Source organism: Pholcus phalangioides, unplaced genomic scaffold, assembly GCF_987345545.1.
Source record: "Pholcus phalangioides strain wild (caught in Gottingen) unplaced genomic scaffold, Ppha-v1.0 ptg000003l_1, whole genome shotgun sequence".
Taxonomy (NCBI): Eukaryota; Metazoa; Arthropoda; class Arachnida; order Araneae; family Pholcidae; genus Pholcus; species Pholcus phalangioides.
In genome coordinates this window covers 55,163,942-55,181,186 of record NW_028301596.1, presented here as the reverse complement: position 1 = coordinate 55,181,186, position 17,245 = coordinate 55,163,942, and the positions used below count along the sequence as shown (strand labels likewise).

The 17,245-nt window shown below is 34.9% G+C and overlaps 1 protein-coding gene across 1 annotated transcript in view; it reads right to left on the bottom strand.

The window, feature by feature from the left end:
• Window positions 1-16,567, bottom strand: part of LOC149088910 (uncharacterized) — a 76,926-nt gene extending 60,359 nt beyond the window's left edge. The window contains exon 1 of the mRNA XM_089253186.1: window positions 16,354-16,567. Within this exon, the coding sequence (XP_089109312.1) occupies window positions 16,354-16,360 (7 nt within the window). The 5' untranslated portion in view covers window positions 16,361-16,567. The remainder of the gene's footprint in view (window positions 1-16,353) is intronic.
• Between the last annotated feature and the right edge of the window lie 678 nt (window positions 16,568-17,245).

Sequence of the window (17,245 nt, the reverse complement as noted above, 5' to 3'; positions counted from 1 at the left end):
TAAATTCGCTATATGGACCATTGTACGTCGGAACAACAGACTAAAATAAGCAAAATTTAATAAACCATGGCCTCCATCACAAGTATAATTTGGATGAAGAACGTTCGTTCTTTCGTATCCGACATATAAGACATAATATCGAGTCATATAAAAGGATTTAGGCCCAGCCTCTAGAGAGGAAAAGAGAATCCCTACGTCTTAATAAACTCTTCTTACCCCCTTTTATTCCGGTATGGATGTCCTTTGTATAAACTCCCGTTGAAATTCAGGAGTATTTACTTGATGACTGTCAAAATTTTTCAGTCGACGTAGGAAGAAACATCAATAAATAAATAAATATGAAGCTGTGCTAATCCTGGCATAAATTTTTTAACCTTCTTTAAAAAAAACAACAACTAAAAACAAAATCCTTTCAACGAACAAACCCATTGGTGAAATGACGTGCCGGAAAATAATGGAATAGACTGAGGAGACCCCTTGGGAAACGGGATTTTGCTCCGGGCCAAATGATTTCCTTCCCGGAGAATTTTTCTGTTATTTTTTTCTCCCCCTTTTCCATCTCTTCGTGTTTCCATCTTGGTTGATAAACTTTCGCGAGTTTATTTATTTATTTTTTTTTAAAGAAATTTAAGAGTTTTTGTTGTTTTTTTTTTTTTTTTTGTTTCCATCCAGGACGCAAATGGAAAACGTGGAAAATCGTATTTGTGCGGAATGTGATGGAAAAAGAAAGACTAATGATTCAGGTGGGAAACGAAATCTGAGGAATTGATTAAATTTTGATGAGGGCTGTTCTACTGAGGTAAGGTCCTCTACTGTCCTGGATGCAGTTTCGAGAACGAAAGACCCGTTTCTGAGATCCGTATTCAAGTACGTATTTCTTAGAAGCGAATTTGGGAACGGTCAGAGACGCTTGACGTTATCTTTATTTGTCTTTATATCAAAATTCCCAGAACTATCTCCTTTAGATAATTTATTTTCGATTTATATCCGTTTAGGAAGTAAATGGTGTGACATTGTGTTTTATAGGGTTTTGTTTTTTTTCTATCTCTAAATTGGCTAACTACCTGAACAAGCAGCATGTAAAATCACGGAAATACGGTGACTGGAAAGAAAGTAGTGACAAGTTACGGTGAATGTGATAAATCTGTTAGTTTTCGTAATAACTAGTTATTATGCTTACTTTCCAATCATCTTGGTAAGTTTATCACTTTTACCGGTGAATATGTATAATACCCAAGCGTCGTTGGTAAATTTGATAAATGCTAAAAACATCATCACTTTTACTTTCGATTGCGCATAATAACCAAGTTCCGTTGTTAAATTTGATAAATACTTGAAATTTATTACCTTTATGGGTGATCTGAAACTGTGCCCAAAAACTCTGAAAGTGATCTGAATCATGCGGAAATGTGCCGTTGTGGAACTTAACTCCCCGCGGAAATGTGCAGTTGGGCACTTAATTTAAGTAGGCGTGGGCACATAAGTTATCTGAAACGGTGACGCAGGTCACTTGAACGATGTGAAACTGCACTGCGGGCCGCTTGAGCGCTCTGGAATATTGCTGCAAGTTACTCGAGTGATTATGCATAATACCCTTGTGTAATTGGTGAATTTAATAAATATTTAAAAAAAATTAAAAACGAGTCTAGTATGCGTGATGAATATAGTCGTACACCCGATAACAAATTTTTACGATCGTAACCCGATATAATGATACAATACATGTATGAATTATCATGTATAGTATACTATATAGAGCTATTTATTATGTTTACTAACGACGCGACGCTTGGGTATTATGCATAATCACCGGCAAAATGATAATTTTTTAGTACTTATTAAATTTACCAACGAGGCTTGGGCACTATGCATAATCGCTGGTAATAGTGATAAAATTAGGGAATGGTTGTTGGTTTTAAACCAATCCAACTAAAATTAATAAAATGTGCTATAAAAGTATAATTTGTTTTATTTATATATTTTGATGGTAACCCAGCATGAATGTTATGTACCAAAAAATTGGTTAACATGGTTTTTGGTATTTTTAAGGAGTAATCTTAGGTCGCACATGAAAACATATTAACCGATATTTTGGCGCATTAAATTTACACAGGTATGCAGCGTAAACACACATATATATATACAGGGTGATCGCAGCAAATCCGTCGTTATATTTGCCTTTGGTGAAGTGCTCTCTGTTGTGATCACTCTCTAAAAATACACTCCACCGCGTTTGCTATTGCGATTCGGCCACACATTCTATGACCAAAAATACTTGTTTAAAGTGTCTTATATCATCTCTGAATGTTTGTTAAATGGATTTAGAATCACCCTGTATTCTGAATACTACTTTATAAAGGGTTCCGCGGCCTTCATCTTATTCGCAAAAAGTTTCGTGGAACACATAAAATTAAGAACAACGAAAAAACAAAAACATCGTGACAACCACGGTAATGGATATATTCCCTCAGCTATGCAGCTTCTTCGCATATGTATATGCGAGGTAGTGGTACAATAGCGTTTGCATGCCATTTCCCCAAGTTCGAATTTCGTTGCGCTTCGGTGTACGTGCGACAATAAATCTCTCAAGATATAATCTTGGTTTGTATTGAAAATACTTGCTATAAGACTAGACAAATATATATTATTCGCATTAGTTTAGCTCTTTTATCCTTATGGGAAATATCACCGGAGAAGAGTATTTAATCACTTCCGAAAACATTTCGAACATTTGTACATATTTTATCATTCGAGAGAATAGTACATACAACACAATATCTTCGCAGAGAAGATACCAAAGGGCTGTATATTTCCTAATTTACGAACAGTTTTGCGTTTAAAACATTTCTTCAATATTAGGGCGAGAGTAATTTCAGAAATTTTCTCTCCTTAACTCCCGAAATTCTTTCGCTCAAACAAATTTCTGTGAAAGGTTTAGTTTCAAGAGTTTCTTCCGAAAAAATGAAAAATCTATTCCTTTCTTGTTATGATTCAGTTTTCCTGAAGAAGTATTAGATCTCTGGATATAAATCAGTATAATTGATGATTAATTACATGGGAATTTATAATTACCAGTAAAAAGTATTATATATATGAGGAAAAGAAAATGGAAGACACATGGCGGCATGAACACTAAATAAGCGCAACTCAACAACATAAATATGTTAGGGGCCTAACATACACTCTGAACACACATTCCGGCGCCGATTCGTTAGAAATTCTACAGAAAAATGCGAAGGAGGTGCATGTACGGTCAAGTAGTAGTATATATGAAGAAAGAGAGATGAGGCAAAGAGATTGTCTGAAGCCTCTCATCAGACTTGAAGCACTTTCCATCCCAATTCGAACACTGCATGTTGTTATATTATACAGGGTGGGTAAAAAATCCATGGCGATCTAAAAAATTCATTAAAAATCAACCAATTGACACAAAAAACTGCGTTTTGTATTAAAATACCTATCATCAAAAGTTTTATTCCCACAAATTGAAACGACAAGTTCAAAACTATTGGCTCACACGTGGCACTGTATCACGAAAAAATCACTATAACAAAAAAAAAAATGCAATACACCAAACCAATGCATAATTATTATTCATTACGATATGTGCGTTGCATAAAACTACCAAATTCCAATATGAACAGCTTTTGTAGCCCAGGTTACATTTTCCGACTATTCGGTTCTACCGTGTTCGGTACATTTTTTATATTCTCATCGTCCCCGATACCATGGTATGCCCCTTACGTCGCGTGTGCCGCGGGTTGGCCATCCTTGGTGTACAGCAAAGAATAAAATAGGAAATATAATAAGTCAGAGGTAAGGAAAAATTTTTGTTCACCGGTTCGCAAAAAGTTTCACTTAATTTCAACGGTCTACATCAATGAGAAGATTGAAGAACACTGAGAACTAAACCGTACAAGGCTTAGGCTTGTAAGTGCCAATAAGCAATTTTATACATTGCCTTACAATTCAGCACTCTATAACGCCTTCTTTTAGAAAATTTTCTTTCAAGATGTCCCGATTTTTTTTCAGTGGATTGGCTTTATGTCCCGGTTTTTATCAGGATTTGACCCGGTGTCTCAGTCACATGATCTGGCCACCCTATCCCATCCCCGCAACTACCGTACGGTCCCTTACAGTAAATCAGCTATGATTCTGCAGGGTGGTTATAAATAAACTTACACTAGTCAGACATATACAGCGCCCATTCTGACGGAGGTATTTTAATGAAACTTGCTATATAGGATATATAGACCAGAGGGGGGGGGGGAAAGGAAGATTCAATAAAAAAGTTCAATTTTTTAACACCAGTTTTTCCCCATGGTTCAAATAACGCAAACACCAAGTGTCAGTGAAATATTCCCACCACAACGGGCGCTACATTGGCCCGTACTTACACCTGTGAGTACGACCGCCTACACATTCGAAATGATCTCTGCCATTTGAATATTATATATATTTCCCAATTTTAGTTCAGTACTTTTTAAAAATTCTAAAATGTTAATTTATTCTCACCGGTGTGTGTACAATACATATTTAAAAAAAATTCTTTCTTTATAACAATTTTTGGTTCTTAGAATGGGAGAGATAATTTTCCTGGGTTTACACTACGTTTTAATTTCAACGGCAATGTTTTCAGAAACTTTTCCGGAGCGGGGAGATGGTAAAAAAGCAAAAATAATTTCCTGGAATCCCCATTAAAAAAAACTAGAATTTTCTTATTTGTTCCGTTGATGTATCTGTAAAGAATTTAACGAAAACATAAAATATTTTATTTAAATCTAAATTGTGTGTGAATAAATTTATCATCTTTTTTTCCGGATTTCGTGGAATTTTAGCATTTAAGGATGATATCATACGACATAAACGGATCTTTATAACCTGGGAAATTCCTACAATTTTTGTTTTTGCATTTTTTATGATTCATATTTTTGGTCACAATTTATTATGTTGCATTTTTAATTGTAGAAATATATCTGACTTCAAAGAAAATGCAATAATATGTATTTTTCGTGGGAATTTGTGAAACGTCTGGAGATTTTCTCCTCAGATTATATTACGAGAATTTGTTGTTAGAAAAAAGCTAAGATTTGAAAATCTTTCAAATTTATATTTTTCGATATTTCCTTCTGTTTTAAGAATTTATCACCGAAAAATGTGAAAAAATCAAAAAAATTTTAATTTTACTTTTTTCTCGATTTTTTGAAATTGTAAAAATTATTTTGAAAAAAAAAATCTAAATTTCGATTCAAGCTTCGTATTCGCTCTCGTATTCAAGTCTCAACTTATTTCGATGTTACGGGAATTATCAACTATACAAAAATAATAAAATTTAAAATATCGTAAATTTTTAAGTTTTTAATTTTCTCAGATAAGATAAGAACTTTTTGTAATAGAAAGAGACATTCAAAAATTCAGCAATCTGGTAAATTTGAGACTTTTTTTTCTTATTTCGTCCGGATATTATAAAAATTATGGTTTCTGAAAATTTTTGAAAATTCGAAAATCTCGCGCATTTGTAATTGTTCTTCAGTTTTCTTGGAAATTATAAACTGTAACAAGTGATACGAAATTAACAAATTATATCAAAAGATTCAAAATTTCAAGATCTAGAAAATTTCAGATCTTTATTTTTTCTTTCGAAAATTGTTTTTTTAGATGTGAAAATCATTTCAATAATCTTAATTTTTTCCTATTTTTCGAATGTTCTAAAAATTATTTTGAATCATCTACTCTAGTAATTGCACAAATAGTAATAAAAATACAAATTACGTCTTTAGTATGATCAAAAACACAGATATTAATGCAGTACTTTGAAATAAATTATTTCACCAATGCATATTAATTATATACTAAAATACATCTAATGAAGGAAAGAGCTGTTGCTGAGGGACAAAATGATGTAATTAAAATCATATAGGCCTGCTGGAAGGACTTCATAGTCCCTTGGGGCTACATAGTGTATGTGTGTGTGTTTTGTGTCGTGTAACATATGTTTGTATTTGTATATTGTATTATATATTTGTATATTGCAATTTGCTGTTTGTTCGTTTTAATTGAAAAAAAAACACTTCAAAATCCGAAATCGTAAATTTACAAATTGATTCGACAAAATCTGATTTTGTCGCAATTAATTTGGATTTTATATGAGAACTATCAACTATGAAAAGATACAAGAAATTTAAAAATTCCGTAAATTTTTGATTTTTTTTGAAATTTTTTCGGATACAATAAAAACTTTTAAAAATGTTCCGGAATTTGAAAATCTCTGAACTCTCGGAATATTTTACTATTTTTTGGACATGATAATTATCAATGATAAAATTACAAAAACATTTGGAAACTTAAATTTTTGTAAATTTAAAATTCCTTTGATTTTTTGTATACTGCAAAAATTAAAAATTATAAAGGTTCGAAATTTTAAATTCTATTAAAATTTCAGATATTTTTGTTGATTCTTTCGAATATTGTAAGAACTATTTCATTAAACTGTATAAAAAAATACCTAAAAATTTTAAAATCTCAAAAATTATCGGGTTGGTATTTTGATTGTAATTTTACAGATATGAAAATAATCAATTATACTTGAAAAATATTCAAAATTCTTGTAAATTTTTGATATTTTTAAAGTATTTTCGGGTGTAAAAATTATGCATTGGAATCTCTTGATAGGACATTGTGGGACCTAAATTTTTTTTCCCAGCCAACACCACCACCAGCAAACCAGAACATGGCTCCCACTCTGTCCCAAGATAGGGATATAAGCGGTTAGCGAAGCCACGCTGGGGAAAAAGAAAAGGAGGGAGAAAAAAATCTAAAAATAATAATAATTTCCCAGCCAACAGAGATGTGCGTTAACACAATGTTCTTCAATCTTCTTTTATACGGCTGCGGACCATTGAAAGTACGTGGCTGAACAATTTTGTGGACGATCAGGAAATAAATAAATAGAGAAGAAATAACGTGAGGAGCGTGAAATAATAAGTAACTGAGAGAAATAACTTGATAAATAACTGACAATATGTCTGTCAATATAAACTGTCTTTTATCAATAACTTGATAAAAGACATGATTTGCGTACCGGAAAAAAATAAGTAAATGGAATAATTTGCGGACATAAAATGAATAAATAAATAAATACTTTGAGGACCGAAAAAAAAAATTAAATGATTAAGATAAGAAATTACAGACTTAAAAATTATTATTTTTTATTCATTATCATTATTTTTTGCAGACGAAAAAAAATAATTCAATTGAAGTTGGTTTCCGCTGAAGTTCATTTTCTGTGGTTCCCAACTTCAAGGCGCAAATGCGAGCCGATCTCCCCGTTAAAAAGTCTCGCCACAGAGAGCAACAGTCCTGCAACGATAAATCATTCAATCATAACACTTCACTCATAGTTAGAAAAAAAACTGGTGGCACATGGCAGCACTACACATAACAAGCATTACAGAGAAACAAAAAACTTCACGTCAGGTTTCACTACACGTACACGCACATTCCCGCATGTACCGATTCGTTGGGGGTTCCGCATGGGGGGGGGGGGGTTTGTGGGCGGGGTGCATGTGTGGTGTAGCAGTAGTAGGTAGGGCCTCCAAAAAATGGCTCGGGGGGATCCATGATGTTCTTAAGTCAGCCACCTCGTTGGGCAATTTGCCTGTTGTGGCGTGGTATTTGTATTTGTATAAAATTTTATTGATCTGCGCATGTGTGTCAAACCGCCAAAAAAATAAAAAATAAAAAAAAATAAATGATTAAAAAAAACAGTTGAGGAATGACAAAAAATTGAGAAATAGAAGAATTAATTTGCGGACTGGCAAAAAACTAATAAACAGCGGAAATAAATTGACGAAAATATGAATTAGTTGGAGAAATCATTTGCGGACCGGCGGCAAAAAAAAAAAAAATATGATTCTGGGACTTGCTGACGGCTAAGACAGAAATAAAAAGTTATGTTGACTAGTAGAGGCTATATGAATTGGGCGGTTTGCAGACCGAGAGAAAATTCCCTCGGAGTGTAACTGATCCACGGACCAGCGGTAGACGAAGTCCGAGTGGCGTGTTGGCGAGATGCTCGTCTACCACCGTGAAGGGGTTGCTGTTACAGTCCCAGGTCCAAACCCGCGGAAAAATGTAAGATATTTTCCCGAACGAGCTTGAGTTGACCACCGGTAGATGTCGTCTTCATTTCCAACCTAACTCTCATTAGTGGCAGTAAATAGCGATATGGCCAGAGTTGGTGTTTGGTGAAGTAGTGGTCAAAGAACATCGTGTTAATATACTGGTGTAATTTCCCTTGCTGCATTTTACTGAACCGTTGATCCTAAAGGCGTATTTTTAATTAGAAAAATTAAATAACGTGTAGAACTGAGATACGCGTCATTCATGGTGCAAGGGTTATATGGTTATTAAAATATAAAAAAAAAACTTTTTATACGGACACCCTGTCCTCAAAAACCCAATTAGAAAGTTATTGCTTAGTGTCTCCTGAAACAAAAATAATTCCATGTTTCTAAGTGCGTATTCGTTGAGATATTTGAATTCAAAAATCTGAAAAAAGTTGGGAAGAGAGGAACAGCCTAAATGAGAGAAAGAAGCGTTGTCCGTTGGTTCACGCAGTTCTTCCCCAACTTTTCTCCGATTTTTCGATTCAAATATTTCAGTGGACATTGCACTTCTTAGAAACATGGAACTTTTTTGTTGGCCTCAGGAGAGACAAGGTATCAAATTTCTGATTCGGTTTCTGAGGACGGGGTGTGAGTATAAGAACTTGATTTAATAACTATACAACCCCTTGCCACATGAATGACGTATCTGAGTTCTACACGTTAGGGACCATTCAAGTATTATGTAAGCAGATTTTTAGCCATTTTTGACCCCCCCCCCTTGTCAGCAAAATTTCGTCAGCAGCTTAGAATATTTCATATCTTCAAAAAGGGGGGGTCGATGACGTAAGCAACTTTCAAATCCCCACTCCTCCCCAAGTCAGCAAATCCGAAACTCCCCGCCCTCGATGCTGACGTAATACTTGAATGACCCCTTATTTGGATACTTTTTCCCATTTGAAGTATTCCTCTAGCATCAATGGTTCGCCAGTAAAATGCTGCAGAGGGGAAATTATGGAATCACCCTGTATGTATAGCGAAATACATTGAGGCCCTCTTTCACAGACTTGAAAAGTGTCCGTAAGCGAGAGATGTCCGCTAAAGAGGGTATGTCCGTTATTGAGGTACCAATGTAAAAAGAGATTGAAATAGAATTGTTCACAGTCAGCATGCAATCCTATCACGAGCTGTTGAAGAGAAACTATTTATTTTTGAGAGGCATCGGAGTTCTGCATAGTTATATGATGAAGTATCTTTTCAAAAGTTACTATACATATATTCAACATGGGGCACTGCAGTGAAGCAAACAACTGTTAAACATGCGGTTGTCTTTATCCTAGATCATTTAAGAACTGTTTCTAAGAGGTAGGATCAGATTTAACTGTTCTTTCCGGAACGAAAATGGTGTAACTGATCGATACAATGGCTTCTCCTATTTTTAGGGTTAAGCGTGTAATGTAGCGGACAATTTTCAGTGAGTTAACCGGCTATAAATAACGATCATTTTGGCTTCAAATACAATATATGTATTCGTGTGCTCCATGAACCGGGAATTCGATCGAACCAGAAAATTTACTGCCCTGAGAAAAATGTATTTTCATGGGGGAAAAACACAGAACTTTCGGAGCTAATGATGATCGAATGATGGATTTTGAATGACTCTCAGATGATAGGGCGGCAGTCATCATTGGGAGGAACCGGTCAACATTTTGACATCCATGCAATAAATCGTATAACATGATTGTTCGCATCACGTCGAAAACACGTAGGGTTTACGTCACGAGTGGTAAGAACATTATCTCGCATATAGTTCACGGCGAGCTGGATGATAGCCTTCACTGAGACGTTATAAACCGATTTTCTTTCAATATTGTTATCATTATGGCAGCATGAACAGGAAACAAGCAGAACTCGACAACATAAATATGTTAGGGCCAAGCGTACACCCAGAACGCACATTCCGGCATGTGCCGATTCGTCAGAAATTCTGTAGAGGAACGTGTACGAGGTGCATGTTCGGTTAAGTAGTAGTAGTAGTATCATTGTGCCCACAAATAATAATAAAAAATAGGTCGAGACTTTATTCAACATTTATAAACGTTGCGGTACATACACTGGCGGGAAACGAAATCCCAACATCAAGAAGGAGGTGGTTTAGATCAGTGATTCTCAACGTATGCGTCGCAGCTCCAGAGGGGAGTCTCCCTCCAACCTATGTAAGAAGCGTGACGAGAAATTGGTGTGTGTTTCAGTGGTTTGAAAATGATTCTTTTCCAGACTATTCTGTAGAGCCGCTGATAATATAGGACCAAGAAAGCCTCGGTTAGATAAAGTCACTCTAGGGCAGAAAGTGATGTTTCCGTCTATATATTCTCACTTGAATATGGTTCATTCTTATGTTTTTTGCTTCCTCTGTAAAATAAGCGTAGAAGACTTAAATAACTCTGTATTCGCCAGGGGTTCTTGGAGAGGCTTCAAATTGTCCTTGAGTGTGAATGGGTAGATTCACTGTTTTTGCATCGTTATCGGCTGAATGTTTTTTCGGTAAAGGGGTCCGTGGACGGGGGGGGGGGAGGGTGTTTGTGGTTTTTTCCGCCTGTGGGCTACACGAATTTCAGCTCCCTTTTCCCATTTTAGTCTAATTTTCTTGATGTTCATTCTTCGGATTCACCACCCTGTGCATTCGGCTGCCCCCCGTAAATACGCACGTGTCTCGGTCACTTGTTTGGTCACGACCATGCTCACACACTCCCTAAGTCATTCTTTTCACCATTCGCATGTTTGCACACGATCTAGATCACTCTTTTGTTCAGTACCATGATCACACACGCTCTGTAGGTCCCTTGTTTGATCGCTCACATGCTTGCACACGCTTTACATCATTATCTTAATCTTTCACGTGCTTGAACATGCTCTAGGTCCCTCTTTGGTCATTCACATACTCACTCCAACTCACCCTTTTTGTAACTCATTGACCAGGGCCGTCTTAAGAGCATCATTTGCCTCATGGGGCAAAAATTGGCAAATTTAGGAAATTGATATTTATTAGGCCCCACTACCTGACTTGAAAAGGTTGCTTACCGATTTTCATGCTTAATTCCCAAAATCTAAACGAGATATCATCATCAAGAGCAACCCCCCTCCCGCACTTGAACCCCTTCCCCCCCCCCGGTCAGTGCCAGGTGGGCCCATGCATTAAGGCGGCATTGTCACTGATCTAGTTCCAAATTTTCGATGTCACTCTTTGGTAATCAACATGCTTGCACACACTCTAGGTCACTCTTTCAGACGCTCCATGATCTGGTCCCTCCCTCTCTAGGCAGAAGCGGATTTATGGGAGGGCTATACAAAAAATTTTCCGCCTTTCTTTCATCCTACCAATTTTCTTCTCAACTCATTCCTCAAATTTGCCGCCATGGGCTGAGGCCCCCTACAAGTACGCCACTGTCCGTGGTCTTCATCTTATTGGCATAAGGGGGCCTATGGAACACAAATGGCTAAGAACCCCCCCCCCCCTCCCGTACTCCTACGGTGGACGAAAAAAAATTCTATTAGTTTGAAGGAACATGGGGGAAACGGTTGCGCTGAGAAAAAAAGTCGGGAAATATACGTATTTTGAAATTATTAAACACATCATGACTGCCATACATCGTACTTACACGGTTAGCGTTACAAATCTTTGAAAAAAATGCGGAGGTGAAACCCAAGTTTTATTGCAGAATTGGAATAAGAGAGCACCGTGAGAGACAAACACAGAGCTGCGTAATTCCTGTTCCATATCTAAAATTGCCTACTTAATATTGTCCAAAGAAGTGCGGAACTGTTATGTTAAGAAAAAGTTTCAACGTGCTTTGGACTCTTCATGGTACTTCCCAATATAATTTGGACGCTTGCACAGCATTTTTTTTTTTAAATTTCATACTCCATAACAGGGACGTGTTGTGGTCACGCAATATTATGGTACATGTACTTCGAGAGCATGCTGAAAAATTTCCCGAATTCACGGCAATCTATTCACTGCCATCTTTCGCATGCCCTTTTAACCATTTTACGATCAACGAACGTAATATTGCGTCCAAACGCCAGTGGAAGGAATTCAAACAAGTTCACTCTGTTTTCTTCCCTCTCTCCTGATTATCCCGAAGCTTTGTTGCATCCTCACATTTTTTTGTTTTTTGTATATCCTGATAGTGGTTTTTTCCCTCGCATATGATGTATATTTCTTATAAGAGTGACAAGTGAAAGAACAGGTAGGGTGAGGGTGAAAAGAAATCTAATTTTGTACTAAATATACTTTGTACTCTATCACCTTATCTATATTATACTGTCTTACTCTTTCATTTGTTAATTTTTCTTCCGTTTTTTAACGTGTGGTTAGGTTAGGACAAGGTTACTATATTTATTGCTGATTCGTCAAATAGAGAGCATCCGAATTTCTTGCTAATTTACTTGTAAGCGAAGGAGTTAAACTAGGCAAGAAACTTTTTGCCCACCCTGTATATAATTTTTTTCCTTTTTTTTTTTTATAAAGCCACGAATTTGAATGAATATTATTTGAGATTAAGTAGGAGAGAGGGGGCAGAGATAGAGATAAGTGGAACTAATGGAAAACCGTAACCGAATGATTTAAAATTTAGAATTTAAAATAATAAAGATGGAGGAAGCGAATTAAATGAGAAATTAGGAAAGCCAGAAACACAATCGCTTTGTTTTAATTTCAAGTTGATGATAATTCAGAAAATTATCGCTCACATCTAAACGAAGAAAACAGAAAGATCAAAGAAGACAGAAGCAATTACCAACGCAATTTATCATGTATAATCTTCCATGAAAATTAATCGAAAACAGAATGAAATACCCAAGTACGTAAATAATCCCATAATCCATTATTTTTCCAAAAAAAAAAAAAAAAAAAATCAGGAAAAGGGGATAATGAGATCGAAAGAATATGAAATTGAGAATTTTTTTTTAGGAATGTTAATTTTCAGTGTCACAATATTTAAATAATGAATAAATAATCAACGCTTAAAAAAATATGCATCGAAAAAAGCGTGGATAATTATCTCCAGCTGTAAATAAATAATACAACTGCTGATCGTACATCAAATATTAGCTGCGTAAACCTAATTAAAATGCTCAACTAGTGCATATAGTGTATACATAAATATATATAACTACACATCTATTTCTACGCTAAAGCGTATTATTATTAGTAGTAGAATCAAAACAATTAATTATTACATAACACAAGAATAGATAATTTTCAGACTTTAAAGCGTTCACAGAATTATAGTATTGTGCCTTATAATATTTTCTGATTGGAGAAATTCATCACAGTAGTAATTGTATTCGAAGTTTGTGTCTCTGAAATATAATTAAATTGGTTGGTTGATCGTAATTGAAAAAATTTTGGATTGAAAGCAAGTATTTATAAAATTTCACAGTGAAAGCGGATCATCACGCAATGATCATTAAACTGTGAGGCATGTTTTGCTCTAGTGATGGACCATAAATGTCTTTGGAGAGTACAGATTTTTGAAACTCATGCTAATGCACGTACCGATTTTGGGAGCTCAGGGAAAGACACGCACAGATTTTGAAAGATCAAGGAAAGGTACGTGCAGGTTTACAAAACTCAGGGGAAGTCGCGTACAAATTTTGTAAGATAGGAGGAAAGCACGGTTGTACGACTGGAAGCTTATGGCTAGCCACGTCCATGTTTTAGAAACTCAGGGAAAGGTGTGTACAAATTTTGGAAGATTTAGGAAAAGCACGTACAGATTTCGGGAAACAGAGAAAAGTACCTATAAATTTTAAGAGCTCAGGGAAAAGCGTACTGATTTTGAAAGCTCAAGGAAAGGTACGTACACGTTTACAAAACTCAGGGAAAGTTCCGTACAAATTTTGTAACCTCGGAGAAAGGCGCGTAATTTTGGAATATCAGGGAAAAGGCACGTACATATATTGGAAGCTCAGGGAAAGGAACGTACAAATTTTGGAAGAGATCAAAGAAAGGCAAGTACACTCAAATTTTGTGAAACTCATAGAAATTCTCCTATTAATTTTGGGAGCTCAATAAAATTCATGCTGATTTTGAAAACTCGGGAAAAGCACGTATAGATTTATAAAGCTCAGGGAAAGTTACATACAGATATTGGGAACTCAGGAAAAGCCACGTACATGTTTATAAGTTCTAGGAAAGGAGGGTACAAATTTTGGAAAATGAGGAAGGCACGTTATACAGATTATCGAATCTTTCAGAGAAAGGCGCTTATAAAATTTGGGAGCTCCGGAAAAAGTGCACAGATTTTGGAAGCTTCGGGGAGCCACTACAATGAAATATTTTAAAATCTTTGAATTTATTGAATATATATGTAAGACGAATCACGAATCTCATTTCTTTCCCCCTATTTTCTACCGTGGTTTCCTCCAAAGGAGTAGCTGGATATGAGTTGTAGTATAGGCATGTTATGTGTTATATCCATTTAATAAAATTGGTGTGGAGAAAAAAATGGATTTTAACATGATTTTTGGAATGTTGTGGAACGGAAGCTAGACAAAGTTTGATCTGAACCAGAAAAGATCAGAAATCTTTCCTTATTATTTACCACAAAACTGTACATAAAGATTCTGGTCAAAATTTCTGATGTTTTCGAAAATGAAATAATTACTTTTCAAAAATTTCATATTCGGTAGAATTTCTCATGCGTAGAACTTGTGAAAAACTGAAAAATCGAATGTCTTATTTAAAAATCCATACTTGAAACTATCACATGATTATAATATCATTATCTAATTATCATTAATCAGAAACTTTATCACTTGATCATAAATTTTTCTTGTGATTAATGAAATACTAAATTTATATTTGAATGTTTCTAAAATAGAAAATTTATGCGTTTATTAGTATTAGATTTTGGTTAAACATTTTGATTTTGATAGATAGCCTGATATTAACGCTTCATATAATACAATATTATAAAATAATATTTTTATGAGGCCACATATTTATATAACTGATAATTTTTATGAGTATAAAAATGTAGTTTTTATAAAATTTCTGAACTTTTATAACAATCTTACGCACGTCATATTTCTTTGAAAATGTCATACTTTTTATTATAAAATAACAATTTTACTTTTAGGTTTTCTTTTATATATATTTATAATTAATAGTTTCTCCTAAATATTTCCATTTATCGATTACATTATTCATTTTCCATTATCGATTTCCATTTTTATAGCAAAACTACACAAACATCAAATTTCTTTGGAAGTTTACCTTTTTATGTCAGGTAATAATATTTTTAAAGCAAATATTCTTGTAACTCTGGTAGTGTGTTCTAAAAATATTTCCATTTATCAAAAATGCCGTTAATAAATGTATTTACTAATTGAAATTTTGACCATAAAATATTGGTTAAAAAAATTTACTTAAAAAATAACTTTGTATAAAGTTCCAAATGTACCGTGTTTTTATATTTATAATAAGAAAAAGATATTTTAAATTTTTCTGATTATTTTGAAATTTATGATGGGAATCCCATGTACACAGATATTAGAAGTTTATAAGTACTCATGATTTAATATTATCAGAGAAACATATTTTTTAAACATGATGAATTACATTTTTTATAATAATTCCCTAATATTCATTGTTGCAATAATTATTAAGGTAATCGTATCCTTTATCGAGAGTTTAATATTAGACCAGGTAATTCCGAAGAAGATTTGAAAAAGAAATATCGTTGCAGAAGGATTCATCGTAGTAAAGGATATCGTTGTATCGAGAGTTTAATATTAGACTATAGGTGTGTGATTCCCAAGGAGATTTGAAAAAATATCGTTTTATCGGAAGAAATTTAACAATAATCTATAGACGATTTTGAAGAAGATTTGGAATAAATATCGTTGTAGATGAATATATCGTAGTAAAAGATATCGTTGTATTGAGAGTTCAACATCGGGGGGAGGCATTTCCGAAGATGATGTGAAAAAAATATCGTGGTAGTGGGATTTATCGTAGTAAAGTATGCCGTTGTATCGAGAGTTCAATATTAGACTAAGCAATTCCGAAGATTTGAAAAAAATATCGTTGTGAAGGATATCGTTGTATCGAGAGGAATATAACGTTAGACTATAGGCAATACCAAAGAAGGTTAAAAAAATATCGCTGTAGAGGTATTTATCGTTATATCGAGTATCATTGTAGCGAGGTTTCACTTTATTTAATAACTTTAATTCTTACCTGCCATTTCTTCTTTGTTCTGGTTTGGTTTCTTGTCTTCAAAGTTTGTTTTCTCAACAGCTGTTTCGGTTTCCGTAACTTGATACCCGGATAGTAAAGATTAATATTTTCGCAGAAAACTGGATTCAAGAACGTGTAAAAGTACGACGATTCGCTTCAGGTTCTGGTCTTAGTTTAGACTTGTCTGTGATGTCGACGCGCTCTTTTAAAAGACCACGCACATGCTCGTCTCTTCTCCGGTGCCACCGCTCACGGGCTCAGGAAAAGTTGGAACGGCGTCTCATTGGACGGGGACCACTCCCAGAATTCATGACGTCAGCATTTTCGGAACCACCTCCGGATTCCTGTGTAAACCCTGTATTATTTTTCTTTCAGCTTCTGATAGTTTTCTTGTCATCTGTGGAGTTACTTCTGCCCACTCATTGAAATTACGACACACACACAAAAATAACTGTAAAAATACGGGACGTAGGAGTTTCAGACACACTTGTTGAAATATACAGAAAAAAAAATGGTGGTAATTCTCTAGCAGAATAAATACATATACAGTGTGTCCCACAAATTCGTAAAAATTGAAGGAATTCGTATATTATTGAATGCGGTTTGCGAAAAGTAATTCCTACGAAGTTGGGAAATTTAGTTCCATTTCGTCGATAGAGGCTGCAGCATGAAACGAATCACAGAAATATGCAAATCAGAGCCCTATAGAATTCAGGATGTACAATTAATAAGGCATTTCTGAATTTTCCTGATACCGCCGCTTTTCCATGAGTTTCTCATTGTGACTTTGACATTGTCGGATAAACCACTATTGGTGAAGTTGTTTTCCTCAGCCACGAATGGCCGGCTAAAGCTTTACGAATGTTTCAGACACAGAAGAGATTGAAGTAGT